Here is a 23,390-nt window from a genome sequence, read left to right as displayed (position 1 = left end):
CAGAATTACGCCTCTTTGAATATACAAAGCAATATAAATAGCCCTTAAGCTCAGTGTTCTGTGAAAAGACAATGGGAAAAGCAAGAGGGGAAAATTGAAGAATTTCAGCGAATACCAAGTGGATGCAAGGAAAAACGTACTTTTTGTTGGTTTAAACAGTGATATAAACAACAAAAGGAAGCTAATCGACTGACATAGTATGTCGGAGACACTCGAAAGCTCAAGTTCACAAAGTCGCACAGTGCCCGAAATAAAAAAGAAGTTGTCAGATATCAAAGTCGCCGTGAAAAGGCGAGACGTAGCCCACCATCTGAGTGTCATATGAAAGCTTATTAGGGTACAGAGAAAAAAAAAGGCACACAGTGGGGAAAAAGCACGAAATGTCAACTCTAATCTCGAAATTTCTACTTTAATTACGTAGTTTATTTTGTCATTAAAGTAGAACATCCTAAACTTCATCTTAAAATCATTTAATTAACCAGTTTCTCAAATCACATCACAATTAAAGTAGCACGTTAAATGCTTTGTTTTGTATGTGTTCTTCTATGTGCTCTATGTGTGTGAATCACTACGTGCTTCTTAAACCAGCTTTCTCTTCCTCCGACAGGACACAGAATCCATTACATTCGTGATATTACTGCTCTCTGAATAATTAAAATATTGAGATGTATACGTGATATAATTTTCATGATGATAGGAGTTAAAGCACATTATTAAACATGGGAACACGGTGGCGCAGTGATTGTGCACGACCTTTGATGAAATAATTTATTGCAGCAGTACGCAGGGGCGGCTCTAGGCTCGTGGCGGCCCTGGGCAGAGAAGGAATCGGTGGCCCCTTCGCCCGCCAATGTCAATATGGTATCTTATGCACTGCGGATGGCCATGTCCGTTGCGGACACTGCATAGCCACCTTGTGCTCATGACACAAGCGTTTAACTTTTGCCGAAATTTGCCACTGAGTTTTTAGCTGTGTCGTTATTTTCTCTGTTTTATATTCAATATATACTGGCGTGGCGGCCCCTGGGATTTGGAGGCCCTATGCAGGTGCACAGTTTGCACATGCCTAAGGCAGCCGCTGCAGTACTGTCTCTTTCAAACATACTAACCTCCAATTCCTGCCCACCCTTTTCTTTCTCCAAGTAACCGATCACCACACAATCAGCTCTGTAATAGACATTAAGCCATCTGTAAGCTTATAACGCCGATTCTTCAAAACTTTTAAGGAACATTGAAATATCTTCATAGTACATGTTTAATTATTCTATCATTCACGCCTGTCTCAGTGAAGCATACAGTGCTTTTATCTGTATAATAAACATATTTTGCTGCATTTCATCTTAAAGATGATATCGTCATCATATGTAAATACGCACTTTATAAAATGGTTCAGGTTGTGTAATATTATAACTGTAGTGCAAGTTTACAGTGAGGTGATTGTACTTATAAGTCCAAACAGTTCTACAAGGAGCAGTTGATGGACTGATTGAGTGCGTTTATAGTTTTTGGGATGAAACTCTTTCTGAACCGCAAGGTCCGTACAGGAGAGGTTTTGAAGCATTTGCCGTGTGAGAAGCAGTTCAAATAGGAAGCATGGCTGAGGCAGCATGTGCTTGATGCTGTATACCGATAATTCTCTTTCCGATCAGCTGCTCCGAGTGGTGCAGTGAGAGTAATATGGAAAAAGATGATCTGCTGTGGCAACCCCTAACGGGAGCAGCTAAAAGAAGAAGTAGAAGGTGCAGTGAGAGTAACAACGTTAAAGCAGTTATGGTATTTTGAATAGTTTGACCATTCTGTGGACCATTATATTGTTACTGGTTAATTACAATCAGCTGCATTAAACTAATAAACAATATGCGGTTAATTTCAGTGTATTTATAAAGCCGCGTCAGGGACGTGGATCTGAAAAAGAATGATAAACCATACAGGAACAGTAGCACTGCTTTGATGCTGGGTGCCGCCAGTCTGCAAAACCTAGTGGAGAACTTGCGTACGCCAGGGTATGAGGTGCAGTGGAAATGTGCGTGGCTTTACGCCAAGTTTAGGTTTTATACATCGCGATTTGAACGTGGAAACGTTTTTACGCAACATTTCTGTGCGTACGCACCGTTTATACATGAGGCCCCAGGCCCTCCAAATCTTGCATTCCCCATAGTACATACTGCACTCAATTACCTTTAACCAATACTAGCATCTTACCACCACCATCCATTCTCTGCAGGGATTTCAATGTCCTTCTGTCAAATAGGTTATCTGTGTAACTGTCATAAGGGTTTTGGGTGTCTAGCTTGCACCTTTGGTTCTGCCTATCTTGCTCAAGATGCTCCATGCCCAAAGCCCCCACACTCCTACTTATATTTTCTTTCCCTTCTCTACGTGTGATAATTGTATCACTTACAATGGTTTCATAGGGGTGCATATCCTTCTTCCCAGTTTTCTTTCTTACCACCTTTCCCAGCTCTTCTTTAACCAATGTACCTGCTGGGGTTCCTTGATAATGGACCATCCTCCTGCTCCTCATCACTCTCATTTTCCTCTAGTCTATTTTTATACTTCTTCTATTCTTCCATCTTCTTCTGTTTCATTAATCATTTTAATTTCATCCACTTCTTCCAATTGGTCCAGGTTCTCTTCGATATTAGCATTATATCCTCACTCACTATCCCGACACCCTCGTCAAAGTGTCTTGCTTTAAGCAATATCTTATTTTTCTGTAGCTGCTTCCTTCTTATGGGCACATACACTCTTGGCTGTCTCTTTTCTGTTGTAAGGGAGCAGATCACTGCTCGCCTGACCCTTCCTCTTTTGAGCGCCTATCCCACTCCTCTAATCCATTTCACAGCTCCATGTGGGATTTCTATACCCTTGCCTTTCTCTCTCACAATTGATTTACGATAATCTTGTGTGCAATTCTTTAAGGCTCTTCCGATGCTCTGGTATTCCCTCAGCAATTCACACATACATTCTCATTTTCTGATTCTATGTTTTTCCCTTTCTGTGCAACCGCTTTTCTCATGTGTTCATCTCCTGAGTCCTCCCCTATCACCTTGTTCCTCAACCTTCTGTCAGCCTGTGTGGTCCAGCATTGGTAATTGTCTTTTATTGTATCCCCTTCCTTTCTAAAATCCCTGAACCACTCTCTCCACTCCTCTGGCACTACCCCATGTCTGTTCCTTAGATTCCTCACTGCCAGCCTTCCCCTGTTTACGAGTGATTGTGTATACTTCCTCCTTCTCTGCCAGCACTTACTTATCTTCTTTGTCTTCCCCTAACTTTATTTATCCTTTAACATCTATTTTTCCCCTTCAATCAATGGGCACTTGGGTACAGTGCCCACTGGTGGGGCTGATGGTAACCCGCTCCCTTTCGATTCTTCTCTAAATCTCTCTCCTCATAGCCTCACCTAAAAATTCTGCATTATTTCTAGTTTCATTTTTCTCTTCTTATTTCTCTCCTTGCTCACATCATCAAGCTTATAATGTCATATGCATTCCATCATCTCTGTGCACAAGGTTAGATTAAATGATCCTAGCCTAGGCCAGTGAGTGTCAAGAACTTTTGTTGTTTTGTGCTACTTTTCAGACAACTGATTAAGAAGTTTGTTGTTTTTTCTGAACCTTCCACCTGAAAACCTCTACAGGCACTTTGGTCTCCACCATGGTCACCTTGCAATCTCAGGCTGCTGAATGCCAACTTCAAATTAGGACTCTTGTTCAAATCTGGTTCTATTTGACACAGAATTTATCTCTCTCTCCTTCTTGGAACCACAGGTCTCCCTGCCCCTATCCAGGAGTACCAGTTCAAACTGCTCAGAATCACACTAAGTTCAACTTCAGGATCTCTCATCACCTTTCCAGAAATCCCCTTTCCTTTCTCAAAGCCGTGATTGACGCTCTCCTGTAAGTAAGCCATCCAAGTGTCAGTGAAAGGTTATCACAGAAAAATGTTATTTCCTCTAGTGTGGGACCCAACTTTCTCATCATCCAAATTTATACCAATCACCACATCCCAATTTATATATGGCCACTCTTCCTGTGACTCTTTTAGGTTAGTGATTTCCTTTAATGATCTGAGAAAAAAGTCCTTCGCCTCCTCTGTCCACTGGTATGTATGCCAAAACAAATCCTCATAAAACTCTTCCCTCCAAAAACGAGTACTTATACCATGTGTTGCTTGCAGGACCCTTTCAACAATGTGTCATAAATCTCCCTATATTAGCTATCCCACAACTTATCATCTCCCAAATATATTTGCACTATGTTTCTGTAATGGGTTTTAGCCTTCAAATATACTGTGAGGACTCTCCTTCAATACTGATCTCCTGCACCTAGTTCTTTCTTCACCCTTTCCTCTGCTACCTTCAATTTTCTTATCTCTGTTTCACTATCACGCAAATATCTGGCTTCCTTAAACACCCTCCTTCTTCCTGTCAGGCTTAGCTGCTCAGATATTCAAGAGTAATTTTCTTCCAAAGGATGCACAGGTGTGGACAAGTGGACCACAATTTCCTTCCCATACACCACATCTCTATAACTTCTATTCTGCGTCAGGTTCTACAGTGATTACGGTAAGTCCTACTTTTGCCTTTATTCCCCAGATGCAAAACTTATGCGAGAGACTCTATAACAATACTTTGTCCACAGTTGCCTTCCTTGTTTGTCCTCACAGGTGGCGCAGTAGTAGTGCTGCTGCTTTGCAGTAAGGAGACTGTGGAAGATTGTCGGTTTGCTTTCCGGTTCCTCCCTGTGTGGATAGAGCTTTGAGTACTGAGAAAAGCACTATATAAATGTAATGAATTATTATTACTGTAATCCGGTCAGCATCTGTAACTCTAAATACCAACCCATAACTAAAGTTCTGCACCCTAGCCTCCTCTAATCTTCTCCAGCCTATAATCTTCCATATAAACTTTTACACAAACAAATCAGTATATGGCTATGTGATCATTAAATGGATGAGGTTCCCTCTGGGCTGGCTTACAAAATGTCACTCACACTTGTTAAGTGCTTAGTTACTTTACGGTCTCGATAGATAGACACTTTATTAATCCCAAGGGGAAATTCACATACTCCAGCAGCACCTTACTGATACAAAAAACAATATTAAATTAAAGATTGATAATGCAGGTAAAAACAGACAATAACTTTATATAATGTTAATGTTTACCCCCCCGGGTAGAACTGAAGAGTCGCATAGTTTGGGGGAGGAACGATCTTCTCAGTCTGTCAGTGGACCAGGACAGTGACAGCAGTCTGTCGCTGCAGCTGCTCTTCTGTCTAGAGATGACACTGTTTAGTGGATGCAGTGGATTTTCCATAATTGATAGGAGCCTGCTGAGCGCCCGTCGCTCTGCCACAGATGTCAAACTGTTTAGCTCCATGCCAACAATAGAGCCTGCCTTCCTCACCAGTTTGTCCAGGCGTGAGGCGTCTTTCTTCTTAATGCTGCCTCCCCAGCACACCACCGCGTAGAAGAGGGCACTCGCCACAACCGTCTGATAGAACATCTGCAGCATCTTATTGCAGATGTTGAAGGACACCAGCCTTCTAAGGAAGTATAACCGGCTCTGTCCTTTCTTACACAGAGCATCAGTATTGGCAGTCCGGTCCAATTTATCATCCAGCTGCACTCCCAGGTATTTATAGGTCTGCACCATCTGCACACAGTCACCTCTGATGATCACAGGGTCCATGAGGGGTCTGGGCCTCCTAAAATCCACCACCAGCTCCTTGGTTTTGCTGGTGTTCAGGTGTAGGTGGTTTGAGTCGCACCATTTAACAAAGTCCTTGATTAGGTCCCTATACTCCTCCTCCTGCCCACTCCTGATGCAGCCCACGATAGCAGTGTCATCAGTGAACTTTTGCATGTGGCAGGACTCTGAGTTGTGTTGGAAGTCCGATGTATATAGGCTGAACAGGACCGGAGAAAGTACAGTCCCTTGTGGCACTCCTGTGTTGCTGACCACAATGTCAGACGTGCGGTTCCCAAGACGCACATACTGAGGTCTGTCTTTAAGATAGTCCACGATCCATGCCACCAGGTATGAATCTACTCCCATCTCTGTCAGCTTGTCCCTAAGGAGCAGAGGTTGGATTGTGTTGAAGGCGCTAGAGAAGTCTAGAAACATAATTCTTACAGCACCACTGCCTCTGTCTAAGTGAGAGAGGGATCGATGTAGCATATAGATGATGGCATCCTCCGCTCCCACCTTCTCCTGATATGCAAACTGCAGAGGGTCGAGGGCATGTTGAACCTGTGGCCTCAGATGGTGAAGCAGCAGCCTCTCCATGGTCTTCATCACATGTGATGTCAGAGCAACAGGCCGGAAGTCATTCAGCTCACTAGGACGTGATACCTTTGGGACTGGGGTGATGCAAGATGTTTTCCAAAGCCTCGGGACTCTCCCCTGTTCCAGGCTCAGGTTGAAGATGCGCTGTAGATGACCCCCCAGCTCCGATGCACAGACCTTCAGCAGTCGTTGCGATACTCCATCTGGACCCGCTGCTTTGCTGGCACGAAGTCTCCTCAGCTCTCTGCTCACTTGCGCTGTTGTAATTATGGGTGGGGATGTCTCTCCTATGCTGGTATCAGCAGAAGGATGTGTGGAGGGTGCAGTACTCCGAGGTGAGGGTGAGAGTGGGTTAGGGTGGTCAAACCTGTTAAAGAAGTTGTTCATTTGGTTTGCTCTCTTCACGTCTCTCTCGATGGTGGTACCCCGCTCTGAGCTGCAGCCAGTGATGATCTTCATCCCATCCCACACTTCCTTCATGCTGTTATTCTGCAACTTCTGCTGCAGCTTTCTCCTGTACTGCTCCTTTGCCGCCCTGAGCTGGACTCTGAGTTCCTTCTGCACACACTTGAGCTCATGCTGATCACCGCCTTTAAAAGCCCTTTTCTTCTGGTTCAAAAGCCCCTTGATGTCACTTGTAATCCATGGCTTGTTGTTAGCATAGCAGCGTACAGTTCTTACTGGAACTACAATGTCCATACAGAAGTTGATGTAGTCAGTAGTGCACTCAACAACTTCCTCAATGTTCTCACTATGTGATCCCTGCAGGATATCCCAGTCTGTAGTTCCAAAACATCCTCTCAAAGCATTCTCAGCCTCCGGGGTCCACTTCCTGAATGATCATGTGGTTGCAGGTAGGACCCTCACTTTTGGTTTGTAGTGAGGCTGAAGCAGAACCAGGTTATGATCTGCTTTCCCAAGCTCAGGCAGCGGGGTGGCGCTGTATGCGTCTTTAATGTTTGCATACAGTAAATCAATAGTCTTATTTCCCCGGGTGTTACAGTCCACATACTGGGAGAAGGCAGGTAATGTTTTGTCCAGCGTCACATGGTTAAAGTCTCCAGCGATTAGCACAACCGCCTCAGGGCGCTGCGTTTGTAACTTAGCAACAGCAGAATGGATGATGACACTTGCTGTCTCCACGTCCGCCCGAGGAAGGATGTACACGATGACAACAATGACATGTCCAAACTCCCTGGGCAAGTAATAGGGACGCAAACTTATGGCCAACAGTTCGATGTCCCTGCAGCAAGTGGAGACTTTGACGCTAACATGTCCAGAGTTACACCACCGTGTATTAACATAGAGAGCGAGTCCTCCTCCTTTGTGCTTCCCACAGGTACTTGCATCTCTGTCCGCTCTAACTGTGCTAAACCCGGGTAGCTCCACGTTAGCATCTGGGATGGTGGTAGTTAGCCACGTTTTGCAAAAACACAACAAACTGCATTCTCTGTAGGTTCTGACATTTTTCACCAGCGCAGCCAGTTCGTCGATTGAGTTCACATTCCCCAGAATCACAGAAGGCACCAAAGGCTTAAAACGCCACTTTCTCGCAAGCCGCTTCATTTTTAATTTAGTGCCAGCTCTGCTGCCCCGATACCACCTTCTTACCTCGTCGGGTAAATAGGGAACCACAACGATACTGGCATTTGTTCTCTGCACTTGAAGTTGAGTACTTGAATAGACGAGTCTCGGCGTGTAAAAATCCATGCCCATGTTGTAAAAGTAAGTGTGTCCAGGGAACAAATCCACATAAAATAAAGTGATAGGAGTGATCAATAAATAAAAATAGAAAAATAAAAGTAGAAAAGTACACATACACATGCAGTCATACACGGAGCTGCTGAAAAGGTTGCCACTCTTGGCGGCGCCGGATCTATGTACTAACTACTTGGGTCCTGGAGCTGTTTTCATAATCACACTTGCCTCTGATTCTGTGGCTTGTTTTACTACCAATGAAGGATAATGGAACTCATGCAGTCAGTCACTCAATTGTTCCTTATTCAAGGATGGGGCATTAAAAAAAAATCATCTTTATATATAATCTTCATTTGGATCTTGATCTATGTTTGTCCACGAATTCACTGCCTTGTGTGGTGTTCCTGCTGTGTTCAGTAGAGGGCAGTAGTGATGGAGGAGGAGAGGAAGTGAGGGGGAGGATCGTTAGATGAGGTTGGAGTGTGGTGATTAAAGAGGACTGAATTAAAGGAGACTACGTGCTGTTTGTACTGGCTGAATACACAACACCTTGGTTGTTACTTTTGTTTACGAACACTGTCGATAGCACTCTTTGTGTTTAGATCTGGCGTCGACACCGTGCATTGTGTTTAGATCTGGTGTCGACACCTGCTTCGTTGTCAAGACTGTGGTTTTTTGTGTTTCTATCGACCGTCATTGGCAGCACTTCGCCCAAATCGAATGTTCACCCACTTCTTGGAGTCGGCAGTCAGAGTATATAAGTCGGGCACACTTCTGTGATTTTCCATCAGTTGGCGTTTGGAGTTCAAGAAAGAAGCATTGGTTCTTCCTTACTCTTTGGATTGCCACAAAGCAACCTGCAAGATTGGAGAAAGGTTGAGAAGAGATCATGACAGGAAACAACAGCGTCATGAAAACGAGACGGACTGTGAACGAAGAGAAGCAGAAATGCTCCTCCACCACCACATAATTACTATTCGGACAGTGATTCCGAGTAGGCCGTTCCTATCGAATCAATGTCCAAGGGTTTTGTTTTGTAATTTTGTTTCCCTTATAAAAAATCATAATGCTGTTAGACGAAGGGCCCAGTTCACAACTGGCAGCCGTGTTTAAACAGGGAGCCCTTCACAGACAACTTTAACATGCGCAACATAGTTGGGCGCACATGGCTAGTGTGTATATATATATATATATATATATATATGAGAATAAAAATAAAACTAGCCCTATCCTTACCTATGCTTCCCTTCGCTCTCCTTGCACTAAACTATTCTATATACAGTATTTACAATTTTTTTCTAATTTTTATCTATTCCTATCTTTCCCTCATGCTAGCCCACTCGCTCCCACCTGTTTTGGTTTCAGCCTCCTCAACTTCACACTGTATGGGGAGTCGAGAGCAGCCACCATAGGCCTTTCGCCTACCCAAGCAGACCCTTGTCTCTAATCTAAGGCGGTATCGTAGGACTTTACACCTTGTCAGACACCTCATCTGTAGAAGTTTTATGGGATGCAGTAGGAAGGGAGGGTCAGGCCACATGCACCAGTGGCTCTGACCAGATTCTCACTGATTCTTGCAGCCTCCTGCGTTAAGCACAGCAACACCTTGGCAGCATCTTGTCTAACTGTCCTAAACCTTGCACCAGGGCAACGGCCCAAGTCATAAATGACAGCATTACACAGAATTTCACATTTGGTCTATGCAGCCTCTAGCATTCTTCACAAAGCAGTACCTACCAGAGTGGACTACTAGAGTTTTCACTGTTCCTTTTAATTTTTCCTCACCTATCGCACTGTAAAACTGCTGTCTTTTCTCATATTAATTCTGGCTGCTCATCCTCCTTTACCACACTGTTTAGTTCGTAAACTAGTTCGTTTTACTGCTTCTCCGATGGAGGGGCAGAATCTCTGTGAAACTACCACAAACAACTTATAGCGAAATATTGCTTACCTTGTTCAAGTTGGCCACAGTTTGTGCTCATCTCTCTGAGCCATATCCCAGCCTCTGGCTTAGCTTCAGCATTCTTCCAATCCCTTCTAGTTCCTTTGTGGTCGTCAATTAAAGTAGTGGAAAAATGTGTTGATTGGAAGTTAAATTTGTAGTGTAATTGTTCATAAGATGCAAAAATGTTGTCAATATACAGTTCTCATGTTTTAATCACAGATGTTTTCCAAAGATTAAATACTGTGTAGGTCTGAGAGGGTTGAAAAAGGAAGATAAAAGTTTATCTGTCTTGAAATACAGTATATCATGCATTGCTCCCATATTCTGAGTGATTGGTTGACAATTGGATTATTGGTATTATCATGCTAATGATAATTATTTTTACTGGGGCACAAAATAGGTCATATAAAGATGTACAGCAAGATTTTATTTTCATTGCAGACCGGGCTTGTGTATATTCATCAATTTGCGTCAATTTTTATGTCTTTTTAGCTTGCATATTTGCCACCTAGTAGTAAAATTGAAAGTTAGGTAGTATCATGCCAACTTCTGCTTTAGGTTTTTATAGAGTGACCTTTTCAAAGTGTGGACATCTCTCACCTATGCTTTTCAACAGGAAATATTGAAAATTTAATTATTCATACAGCACAATCTTGTTTTTGAGTTATAGCACCAATTTCTTTAAAGAATAAGTATACACACATCTCAACACAACTGGTCCTCTGGGGAGAGGGAGGATGTTTTATGCAGACAGGCAGACATGGGCTTTTGGAATAGGTGGTTCACACATCATATATGAACATACCTAAAAATGACAGTAACAACAATTGTCAGTATTAGCCACCAAAAAAGATATATAAGCTGCCACTGCAGTTTTACCTCCAACAAAGGCCCATTAATAAAAATAATAAATCTCAGATTTTAAGAGTAAGTGGCGGGAAGACCCTATAGGTAAAACCTTTGCTTCCTGCTGAAGTTTAATTTATCCTTTAAATCTTAAGCCTGCCTTTATGTAGTGTGCTCCTAAGCATAAACCTGTAAGGTAATGTATGACTTTATATGTCAAAAGGAAGATATTAAAATCAATGACCTGTCTGCCTATGTAGACTGAAGTAATATGCCCATACTACTTAATTTTAGTTATAGATCTTATTGTTATTTTTGCAGAGTACAAATCAAGAAATCTTAAACACTACAGTGATTGTAAAGTATTATAGCAGTCAGCTCTGCTTGAAATTTACATAACATAGCATTCCCAAACTGACTTATTTCATTTCAGGTCACAAGGACTAAAGTCTGTTCTGGCAGCACTGGGTAAAAGATAGCAGACAGCCCTGAACAGGAAAGTAATGTTACTGTCGATTGATCTACGAAGGAATGATCTAGCTTTCCTCTATACTAAATGTTAAGATAGGGACTGAACTTTGAGATATTTCTAAGCTGCCAAATGCATATCTTAGAAAGTTTGGTAATATGATGATTAAAAATTGTTGTGTACATCAGTTCATGCTGTTCAAGTTTTATTTTGCTAATTACAGAATTACCAGTTGTTAAAAGAGCTTGTTTCTTCAAATTTAAGGACAAGTGATTTTCAATCATCCAGTGGTATAACTCACAAATATGGTGCCATACAAAGACTGGATCTGTTGTAAACTTAACTGAACATAATGGTATATAATGTAAAAAATTTCATATAAGAGCATAATGTATTTTATACGATAAGACAAGGAATAATGTGGAGGGTGTTTAAAAAAATATATATACAATGATTAAAAATCTCTTTTTTATTTCATTCACAGAACTAATGTAAGATACACAATGATACAAGGGAAATACAAAAGCAAAAAAGTTTACATACAGAATATTTCTTTATTTTCCCCCAAAAACAGTGAGCTGCCATAGAGTTGCGGTCTCACAATCAACGTTAAGAAATATTTTAGAGACCGATCAAACAATGGTTCCTGTTTCAGTTCAGGGGCTGGAAATACCAGTTTATGTTTTCAGACAGTTTTCCATTTCAGCACAACAGATGAGTGAAAACTTAATCATCAGCCAAAAACAAGACTTAATTTTCCGTTCCCAGTAATGAAAAGCAAAACATTTTTGCTGTTTATTTTAATACTTTGGCAATGTATGCACAATTTTAATATAATGGTACAAGACTTAGTAAGAAACTCCAGCCTTAATTTGATCAGTTCACAAACCCACTGTGTGCTGCAGTAACTACATTACAAGAGATATGAAGTGTATCTGTACTTAACTGAATTTGGTTTCAAAAAATACTATTGTTTAGATAATTGACAAGTATTCACCATCAGCGTTGCTGGGCTTAAAACTGCAGTATTGTGTTACATAAATAATTTATTATTGCATTGATAAAAAATTTGAAAGTGATTAAAAAATTTGAACATAGCTTTACTGGAAGACTAATTTTGTTGAAGGATGTTCCAATGCTTACTAATTCGTAAATCATCGGATTATCTATTACTGAAATGAATAACCACCGAGTATTCTTTGTGTTTTTACTATATTTTAAGAAAAAAAGAAATTATATTCGCATTAACCAAATAAGGTATAGTGACTGGTCTTGGTTTTAAAAAATCAATAATTTTAAGCATATAATGAATACATGCTAATAATTCCAAAGATCAGACTATGCTTGAATAAAAAAAAAAAAAAACTAAATATTACAAACAACAAAATAGTCAGCAGTTAAATATTGGTATTTTGGTGAATCAAAACGTAGTTTCAGTAACAAGTAGGTGTTACATCTGTTTTGTAAGTAAAAACAGAGCTATAGTATATTGTGTGTTTGTGTATTATTTTAACCTTTTCAATTTGTGATTTTTTTCAAAAACCTGTGTACTACAAAATAAAAGATAATAAATTCAACTGTTTACTGTTTATGTTCAATCCAACATAGGCTTTGTTGGCTTAAGTTTTAAGAAAGTGTGTGATAAAGATAGCAGTCATTCCAAGCTGATAATATTTTAAGACACAGTTTTACCCTTGTAGTTTTTATTTATTATTAAAAAAAAAAAAAAAAAAAAAGCATACACATAGCCTCAAACATTTCAGCATCAGTTTGTAAGACCCCTGCATTAATAATGTTGCTGCATTAGACTGTATTCTTGTGTACCTTATACAGTATATTAATTGGAGGCTAAAGGGAAACAACAGTGTCAGAGTGACTTGCGATGAAATTCTAAAAATAAGAATGACAATTACCTAGGAGTGCAATCGTAATAAAAGCAATAATGCACCCAAAGCCTATAAAAGTGCTTTTTTTATATTTATAGAAAAGGGTAGCCTCAGCAGTTGCAAGTCATTGTTAAGTCACTGCAAAAAGAGCATTACTTTGTGACATTTTAAACATGCTTCATGACTTCCACAAGCATTTTGAGCCTTCTATTTGTCTGGTGCTTCTCTTGATACAGACAGGGCAGAACACAGTAATTTTTCTCCCACCTTACAAAATTCACTTATGTGTTTAAATGTTAAATGCAGATTGGTGTTAGACTCCAAGTAATTTAACAGTTTATTTTTGGGCAGCTATTGCTATTCTATATAGTCACTATTGTACATTAACTCTATTGAATTTTGGAGGATGGCTACCAGGCATTTGGCAGTAGAGAAAGACTGTTAGTTGACTGCTGCTAGTTGTCTCTACACTTGTAACAGAAAGGCTTTCAATTCACTAGCAAACTATGGAGGCATTTTTTAACTTACTTCATTCTTCAAAATTTACTTTTCAAGCCTATTTTCACTATTCATTTCCATTTAGTATTGCAATGCTTTGTACATTTTTTTATCACAATTTTACAACACTAAAGTTTGTCCTAGAATTATGCTTAAATAGCTATACTGCAATAAAAGGACATCTCTTCCATTAATATCTTTTAAATTACAAGTTTGGCACATTTTTGTTTTTGGCATTTAACACTTTTGTGCTTTCTGCTTTTATCCTTGTCCAACGTCAAAAATAACTTTCTATCAAGCTCAAAAACATTGAAATACTGATAAATGAAAACGTAAAGAAGGAAAAACACAAATGAAAACCATAAATGTTAAGAAGCTGGATAGCACAATTTGAAAGATAATCGTGTTTAGGATTGAAACATTAGTACATTCAGGATTGGGCGGATTGATTTAAAATAATTTGCATTTTAAAAATCATGGGTAACAACAACAGTATAGACTGTTAATGAAATCACTAATACAAAGTATAACCTCATGTAAAAGATTTTTCTTCAGTCTTTAATAATTTAGATAACACAATTCTGCATAATAAATTTATAATTCTTTTTTTTTTTTTGTAAAATCTTTGAATGACATGAAGCATTAAAACACAGCAAAACAAAGCTGGGAGACATCCATATGAAGATAGTAAACATAAGGAGGTGGCTAAAGCAGCATGCTACAGTAAGGATGAAGGAGGACAGGAATCAAAACTGGGTTCTGGCTGTCAGGAGAAATGATTCAAAACTGATCAGTCACAGAGGTGCAACCTAATAAAAACCAGAGTTATCACTCTGTTTCCATGCAAATCCCATTTTGCATTTTTTGTGTGGAAAGAAATTAAACTAAAAAAAGGTTATTTGCTATGATAGCCACTTTTAATATCTATGATTATTCAAAACATCTAAAATGAAAGTCTGTTGGGTTCAAATTGCAAGCCTGGCAGTTGTCCAAGTGGAGTAAAGACATTTTCACCATGTCAATATGGATTTACCTCTGGTTACTCCAGCTTTCCTATTACATCCCCAACACAGGCTGGTTAGGTCATTTGGCATTTCCTAATTATTCTCTGTCTGAGCTGAGTGTGGGTGTTTGCATGAGTGAGCCCTGAGATGGACTAATGTCCTGTCCAGTGTTGCTTCCATCTCCCAGATTTTCATCAACCCAGAAATGGATAAAGCATGTTTAAGAAAAAACATGAACATTTCAAGCCATGATTACAGTCATGAATGCCCATGGTAATGCGAATAAATATTAAGAAATCAGGTTTGGAGATATGTCTAATAAGGGAAGTCAGTCTCTTAATTAAGATCCACAGTTCAATAATGGAATTCTTTTTAAATTCCTGTGCACTGGTACCATACCTTAATTGTTTAAGCTGCATATTAGTAGCTCATTTAGCATGTGTTTTTGACTTTTTAAATTACCAAGCTGAGTGTTGCTTTAATGAGGACAGAAAAAAAAACATCTAGAGTTTTCTGAATTGCTGAACCAATTCAGGTTACAAGAAACGAGGGAGAAAAAACAGAAATTGTGAACCTGCATATTGAATAAGAAAAGTTAAATGTGCAACAATTATATATTTTGTTGATTAGCCTTGGATTTGTGGTTGGGTGCAACTTGCAGAAAAACTCTAGTCTTGTCACATATTCATGAGCATATGCTATGAACCTGAGTAAGACACCTTCCCTTTTTTGGATACATTTTAAAACTATGTGTTTATGCTTTCTTTAATACACATATAAAATACTTTAGGGTGGTGTTTATCATTAATCTTGCTATATAACAGGTCTTCTAATTAAGTGAAATTCATTTATTAGAGGACAACGCCATTTAGAATGATATCTTGGGGGCAGGAACCATAAAAAAAGGAAAAACTAAAACCAATCTAATGCAGCCATGATTGACTTTGCTTTAACAATTGTGCAAAGATGTGCTGTATGCTACTTGTCATGTGCTTATTCAGCATTTATGGTTAAGAAACACCATTGAAACCTGGCTCTAAGATATTAAAGAATTAGTTGAATAGGTGCTAGCCAGAAGAAGGTAGTTATCACAAGCTACATAAATCTTTGTTGAATTCAAGGTTAGTATGTCATAAAAGTACAGAAAGCAAAATCTGATTGAAGATTTATCAAAGTAAACTCTACTTTTATCAGATTGTCAACTGACAAAGTAAGCACTTCTCTGCATCCCACAGGGAATGCTTAAGAGAAATGCCACACCTCATCATACCCACATGATGACATTGCAGAAGTTGGAATTTGATGCATTTATTGGCTAGCTTTTTGTGAATCTATATCATAGTTATAAGAAATTGCTAAAATATTCTAGTTGTGTTTGAACAGATACAGTACACTTTGGGTTAATGCTGGAAAAGGAACATTAAGCACAATCATTTCAGATGAGGAAAGGTCTCAGAAAAGGTACAGTAACTACAGAGACCCATCATTCTAATTATTTAAAAAGAAGACTTACTTGGAGCTAATATGTGTGGGATTGGGACAGCTGCGACAATAGGCTAACGGCAGACTCTGGGAAAATCATTGCACATTCCTCTTCAATAAAGTTTGTTATTGTACTAGAATTCAGTCCCTTGATTTGTTAGATCCATTTTGAAACTCCACCTCCAACTGTCATTTAAGGATTCATACATAAAGAATAACAAATTTATCAATAAAAATATATATATTTTGCTTGCAGTAGAGATTTAAATACCTTTCACTGCAACCCCCTTGGCAACTCAAAAATTGTCTGCATCATAATGCAGAATAGACTAAAAAATTTGCCCTTTATTGCAGTTCTTCATATGTTGTTGTGTTCAGCAGATGAGTCGATAAAACACCCAGCAGCCAAATGTCACCCAATGGCTGGCCCAGCTCAGTTCTGACCATTTTTTAATTGTGTGTGATGGTGCATAACCCTACAGAAGGAAAGGAAAACAGTTGCTTTAGGTTAAAGAATGACACATGGCTAATAATTTAGTACAGTCACAGCTAAGAGTGTCCCATGTTTCTCAAGAAGCATTATTTCCTGAAGTTAATGGATATATGTTGTCACACACGTGTACATGAGAGGCAGCTAAAGGGCTTAAATGAGGGTAATTCCACGCCACACTAGGGGTGGCAGGGTGCACTAACCCTTTCTCTCTTTCCTCTGTAGACCAGTTACGGGAAATTCAGCCTGGCCCCAATGATGCCACTTCTGCTTCCAAACCCGATGACCCAACTTCCGGTTGTGACCCCAATGACCTCATTTCCTCTGCCTGAACATAAAACCGTCATTTTGTTTCACCCAACTCAGTTTTGTTTTGGACACAAATTTGTATATAACCTGCATCTAATTGCCTTCCTTTGCAAAATTGCAAACCTTTTTCGTGGCATTGGTCTGTTTATTTGACAATGTTAATGACTCTGGTCCACTTTTTCTGGTGCAGAATTTCTTTAGGACATATTAAATCTGTTCTTTATTTTGGAAATGTATTTTCTTTTCATAGCCTTATCAGTAATTATTTTAGCAATTTTAATAATTTGTTTAACTATCCAGTAACTTTAATTAGTTAGAAGGTTACTTGTTTTTGGAGTCATTTATTTGATTTATACCACCTTGTAATGATACAGGAAGAGGAAAAGCAAATACATAACAATCAAATCTTGTCCTGCATGTGTGTTCATTTTCCAATGCACATGTAGCATTTTCTTGCAGAATTCTATATGTAGCATCTCTACTGATACTACACTCCTGTGCTACTGCTCACGGTGCTAAAAAAACAAAAATTAAATAGTATGCACCAGATTTTATTTTTCATGCTTCTTTGCTGGATTGTCTTGAAATGAAACTAAATCTGGTGAGCACATTTGTTGGCATAATGATATCAAAAAGAAATCTGGACCTCTTTCCTTCAAATACTATTACTTGCTTAGCCTGGATCCTGTTTATGCTACCATGTACCGAAATCACTATGGCTTTGTGAATACTTTTTTTCTCCTTTTTTAAACAACATCTTAAAAGTGAATACAGTAATCCCTCCTCCATCGTGGGGGTTGCGTTCCAGAGCCACCCGCAAAATAAGAAAATCCGCGAAGTAGAAACCATATGTTTATATGGTTATTTTTATATTGTCATGCTTGGGTCACAGATTTGCACAGAAACACAGGAGGTTGTAGAGAGACAGGAACATTATTCAAACACTGCAAACAAACATTTGTCTCTTTTTCAAAAGTTTAAACTGTGCTCCATGACAAAACAGAGATGACAGTTCCGTCTCACAATTAAAAGAATGTAAACATATCTTCCTCTTCAAAGGAGTGCTCGTCAGGAGCAGATAATGTCAGAGAGATAGAGAAAAGCAAACAAATCAATAGGGCTGTTTGGCTTTTAAGTATGCGAAGCACCGCAGCACAAAGCTGTTGAAGGCGGCAGCTCACACCCCTTCCGTCAGGAGCAGAGAAAGAGAGAGAGAGAGAGACAGAGAAAAACAAACAAGCAAAAATCAATACGTGCCCTTCGAGCTTTTAAGTATGCGAAGCACCGTGCAGCATGTCGCTTCACGAAGCAGCTGCACAGAATGTAGCAACGTGAAGATAATCTTTCAGCATTTTTAGACGAGCATCCGTATCGTCTAGGTGTGCGAACAGCCCCCCTGCTCAATCCCCCTACGTCAGGATCAGAGAAAGTCAGCGCAAGAGAGAGAGAGAGAAAAGTAAGTTGGGTAGCTTCTCAGCCATCTGCCAATAGCGTCCCTTGTATGAAATCAACTGGGCAAACCAACTGAGGAAGCATGTACCAGAAATTAAAAGACCCATTGTCCGCAGAAATCCGCGAACCAGCAAAAAATCCGCGAAATATATTTAAATATGCTTACATATAAAATCCGCGATAGAGTGAAGCCGCGAAAGGCGAAGCGCGATATAGCGAGGGATTACTGTATGCATAAAAGACATTTAGAACTGTAGCAAACTCGAGGTAGGTGGATAGGTAGCTCATGCCAATTTGTTCTGGTTAAAACACACAAGTAGAAAGCTGAAATGAGTGTATTCAATTCCAATGCATTAGGCGTGAAATAATCCCCAACCCCCCATGCATGCATGCATGCTCTACAATATCAAGAACAAATTTAAATTATTCAGGTAAACAAAAACAAGAACCCAATGGAAGCGAACAGCTGAAGGACCTGTTGAATTTAATTATTTTTAATCAGAGCTAAAACTTACATAAAATAAGATTTAAAAATGATAAAACAGGATGCAAATAGGATAAAACCACTCTGTCATTCATTTGTTAATTTCCTGACCCTATTTATTCCAAACATGGGCCATGAAATCAGAATCAATCCTAGCAGTAGAAAATAGATCTGAATTCTGAGCTTTGGAACTATAGGACAATAGCAATAATACAGCACATCCAACCCAGCCAATTGAAATAAGAAACAAAGGTCCCTCCACATTATCTTGTATAACACAACATGTAGTGCTGGAGCTCACCGTTTGTGTTCAGTCTCAACTCACCTCTTCGCCTTCTACATCATCCACTGATGCATCAAATAAGGAGCCTAGATAAGCCAAGTGAAAGACAGCAAGCATGCCAAACCCAACATTGGTTGCCCGTACCCAGAGATTCTGTTGAAGACAAAGCTGTGTTACAATAGCAAAATATACAAATACAAAGTCTGCTTCACCTGCATTGCTTCTAAAAATATACTCTCAAAGCGAAAATATCTATCTATATATTATATAACCCATCCATCCATTATCCAACCCGCTATATTCTAACTACAGGGTCACGGGGGTCTGCTGGAGCCAATCCTAGCCAACACAGGGCGCAAGGCAGGAAACAAACCCCAAGCAGGGCACCAGCCTACCATAGGGCACACACACACACCAAGCACACACTAGGGACAATGCAGAATTGCCAATGCACCTAATCTGCATGTCTTTGGACTGTGGGAGGAAACCCACACAGACACGGGGAGAACATGCAAACTCCACGTAGGGAGGACCCGGGAGGCGAACCAGTGTCTCCTAACTGCGAGGCAGCAGCGCTACCTACTGCGCCACCGTGTCGCCCTATATTATATAACATAAAAGTAAAACAATAAAATGTCCAGCGTCCACTGGGCATACTGTCAATCAGTGTCCACAGCAGGGTTGGATTGTCCAATGAACAAAGGGAACTAAAAAAGTCACAAAGAAAGAGGGATGTAAGGGCTAGCAAATTCAATGAACAAAAGTCCCTAAATGTACAAAAAAATGAAATTGTCCCTTCCTTTTCTTTAGTATAAAAATGTGCTTTACATTTAACAGTATTCATAAGCTCTTTAAAAGATGCTGAAATGTCATGGCAATGCAGAAAACGTAAAACTAATTAACATTTTAATGTGCAAGGGATTCAAAGCTTTTGAAAGTACCCATAACATTAACTTATTGCATTTTTCTCCACAGCATCTGCCCAAGATGTAAACTGCAGCCCACTGGCTGTATACATAATTTGCCACACATATTCTTCATATGCGTATTTGTCATCACACACTTTTGTAAATGTGCCCTAGAAAGATGGATTGGTTAAGAGAGTTATTCTGGTCTCACTCCTTTTACAAAACCACCCACTGCCACCTCTATGAGCAGATAACGGACAGATTATATACAAAGATACAGAGAATACTTTATTTTATTTTTCCATGTTCCTTGGGGACAAATAAACTGCTCTTGTTGGCACAGTATGTCAATAAGGCATTTTGAGGGACTTGTTTATTGTGTTTTGAATCAGTCTTTAAGACCACCACCAATTAAGCTTTTGAGAGACCATGTAATCCCAAAAAGAATATTATTTTAGAAGGAGGGTTTCTGTTTACCGTCTTGTATTGGTGTTTACAATCTGGAGGACAACGTCTGGACAAGATGCAAGCATTCATAATGACAGAAAGTCGCTTTCGAAGAACTGAAAGGAAAAATATAAATAAAATGACATTTGTTATTCAAATGTAAAAGACAGGTGAATTTATATAGCACCTTTATTAAATTAGTCAACTTTTCAAAATACCATATTTATTTGTTTTGTGCATCATTATATAGTATATAAATTTTCAAGGTACATTGTTTAAAATGAGACCGGGAAATGTAGCAAACAAGAACACAAAAGGATAAAAGCAATCAATAACATTGTCATAATCAAAATTAAAAAGCACTTGTGAAAAGTAAAACAGTAGATTGAGTGTTTATGAAATTCCCACTTGATAAGAACAGAGCCTCAGAAAAAGGTTCAGGGGTATTTTTTTTTCTTAACACATCTATTGTTGCTGAATTCTCATCTAAATTAATCTTACATTTTCATTACAAAATGGTAAAGTAATGCAGCCTAAACTATCTATTGAAAATAAACAATATTTTATTTTTTAATTTTATTGATTTTATTGTAATCACACAACATTCCACACAAATATAGATCAATTTTTACAAAAATAGGATCGAAAACAAATCAACCCCCACCCCTAAAAATAAACAATATTTAAATGATATGAATACCATACTTTTTGTCAGTGACAGAATTTTTCAGCATATCTAATACTGCTGAATTCTTAGTTACACTATCATTCAGATTAATCCAATAATGGTTGCAAAGTGGTAAAACATTAAGAGACACGCTGTTTATTGAAAAATTACAAGAACTAATAATATATCACATTTAATTATACTATTCATTCCCATTACTCTTTGTGTCAGGTAGAGAGAAAAGGAAAAAGCAGTCCAATAAAAACTTGTTAAAATAAGATGAGTTTGATAATGATAAAATCATCAGTTAAAATTGTATTAATTCTAAGTCAGTAAACCTCAAATACTAAAATAGTAGAAAGATGTTTATGGTAATGGACAAGAAAAAGTGCCACACTTCCAGAGCTTCTAACCTCAACCATGATTTGTTCCAGTTTTCATGTACCACCAGCCAAAATCTATATATCTATATATATATAATTCACTAAGCCAGAAGACAAGTAGCCACCCATGGAAAGCACGCAGGAAGGGGCGTGGATTCACTAAGCCGCCGACAAGTAAGACACCCATGGCGCACGCAGGAAGGGGCCACACCCACCAACTCTAAGACCATTGGATATGACGACAACTCGCAGAGCCACGCCCACCAACTCGGATGCGACGCCTCGGAAAACATGCCGTCATTTCTGTTTGTCTGTGCCACAGTCCACATGCAGCTCTGAGCCACGTTAACTTTTCATTAGTCAACCTCAGTGGAACCTTGGTTCACACAGAGGCAGCGCCAGAGAGAGACAGAGGCACACACAGGCAGCATGCGAGAGAGAGAGCCACGCACACACAGGCAGCGCGCGAGAGAGAGAGCCACGCACACACAGGCAGCGCGCGAGAGAGACAGAGGCACAGACAGGCAGCCGGAGAGAGAGAGCTGCGCACACACAGGCAGCGCCACAGAGAGACAGAGGCACACAAACAGGCAGCGCGACAGAGAGAGCCGCGCAATCCTTTAAAACTGAGGTTAAAACACAATGAAGGAAGCAGTCTTTAAAAACCAATAAGCCCTGTGCCTCTTTTTCATTAGCGTCTCACCTGCTTCACCGCCCTGCAACAGTCGACATGCTTTCTCAGCAGCTGACCTTCTCTGTGCCTGACTCCACTACTGTCAGTCGCCTGATTAAAAATGGTGAACTCCTGCAATGTTACTATCTTGGTTGGCTTTTAAATAAAGTTCGGATTTGTTCAAATGTTCCTTTTTCCCCCTGCGCTTAAAACTCATTTTAAAAAAAAGTGTTTATACAACTGCTGCAATGTTACAGAGAGAGAGAGAGGGCTCGTGTGCTGCTGAGAGAGAGAGGGGGAGAGAGAGAGAGAGAGAGGCAGACTCGGGTGCTGCTGAGAGAGAGAGAGAGAGAGAGAGAAAGAGCAAGCGAGAGAGAGAGAGAGAGAGAGAGAGAGAGAGAGCATGCAGCTGAGCAGGGAGCCTGGGTGTTTGTGTCAGTGTTATTCAATGTTTTTACTATTACACTGTGCATTCTATGGTGTAATGATTAACTATATTTGTGCTTAAAAATCTTTAAAAAAATATATTTACATACAGTTCGTATGGTCTGGAATGGATTAATTGTATTTACATACAATCCTATGGGGGAAATTGCTTCGGTTCACGACCAAATCGGTTTACGACCAGAGGTTTGGAACGAATTATGGTCGTGAACCGAGGTTCCACTGTATATTGAGTCTAGAAAACATGATCAGCAAGTCTTTGATAGGCTGCAACAAAATGATGAAAGAACGGGCACATTTTTTTCTCACAAGCTGGGTGGGTGGGTGTTAGTTAGTTAATTAGTTACTCGAAGGATTTCAAGATTTAATATGCACAAGCGGTAACCCTGCAAAAGCAGCCCAAACCAGAAAAGACGGCTGGCAAAAAGTGGCTGACAAATTAAACGCGTGTGCATTGTACTTACTGAAAGCGGTGTTACGGATTTTGCAAATGTTCATTTTTTCCCTCTGCTTAAAAAACATGATTATGCGGCGTATACTACGCCGCGGGTTGGTATGCAGCGTGTAAAACAGTTTGTTTGTCGCGGATAATTTGCCTTTTACTTTAACACGAAGACAATTTCCTGTTAGATTTGCCTTTGCGATGACAATTGATAAGGCACAGGGCCAAACTTTCAAAAAGATGTGCATGTATCTGCCAAAACCAGTTTTCAGTCACGGACAGTTGTAT

General features: G+C 39.6%; 1 protein-coding gene across 2 annotated transcripts in view; it reads right to left on the bottom strand.

The window, feature by feature from the left end:
• Positions 1-12,975: 12,975 nt before the first annotated feature.
• LOC114660782 (protein-serine O-palmitoleoyltransferase porcupine-like) overlaps positions 12,976-23,390 on the bottom strand; it is a 131,602-nt gene continuing 121,187 nt past the window's right edge. The window contains exons 11-13 of one of the 2 annotated variants that reach the window (XM_051934168.1): positions 20,524-20,609; positions 19,181-19,294; positions 12,976-16,596 (exon numbers count right to left, since the gene is read on the bottom strand). In XM_051934168.1, coding sequence (XP_051790128.1) covers positions 16,495-16,596; positions 19,181-19,294; positions 20,524-20,609 — 302 coding nt within the window. In that variant the 3' untranslated portion in view covers positions 12,976-16,494. The remainder of the gene's footprint in view (positions 16,597-19,180; positions 19,295-20,523; positions 20,610-23,390) is intronic. The other variant, XM_051934169.1, reaches the window with a different exon arrangement.

This window comes from Erpetoichthys calabaricus, chromosome 11 (assembly GCF_900747795.2).
Source record: "Erpetoichthys calabaricus chromosome 11, fErpCal1.3, whole genome shotgun sequence".
Classification (NCBI taxonomy): Eukaryota; Metazoa; Chordata; class Cladistia; order Polypteriformes; family Polypteridae; genus Erpetoichthys; species Erpetoichthys calabaricus.
The sequence above is the reverse complement of the archived record's forward strand: the minus strand, read 5'-3'. Positions and strand labels throughout refer to the sequence as shown.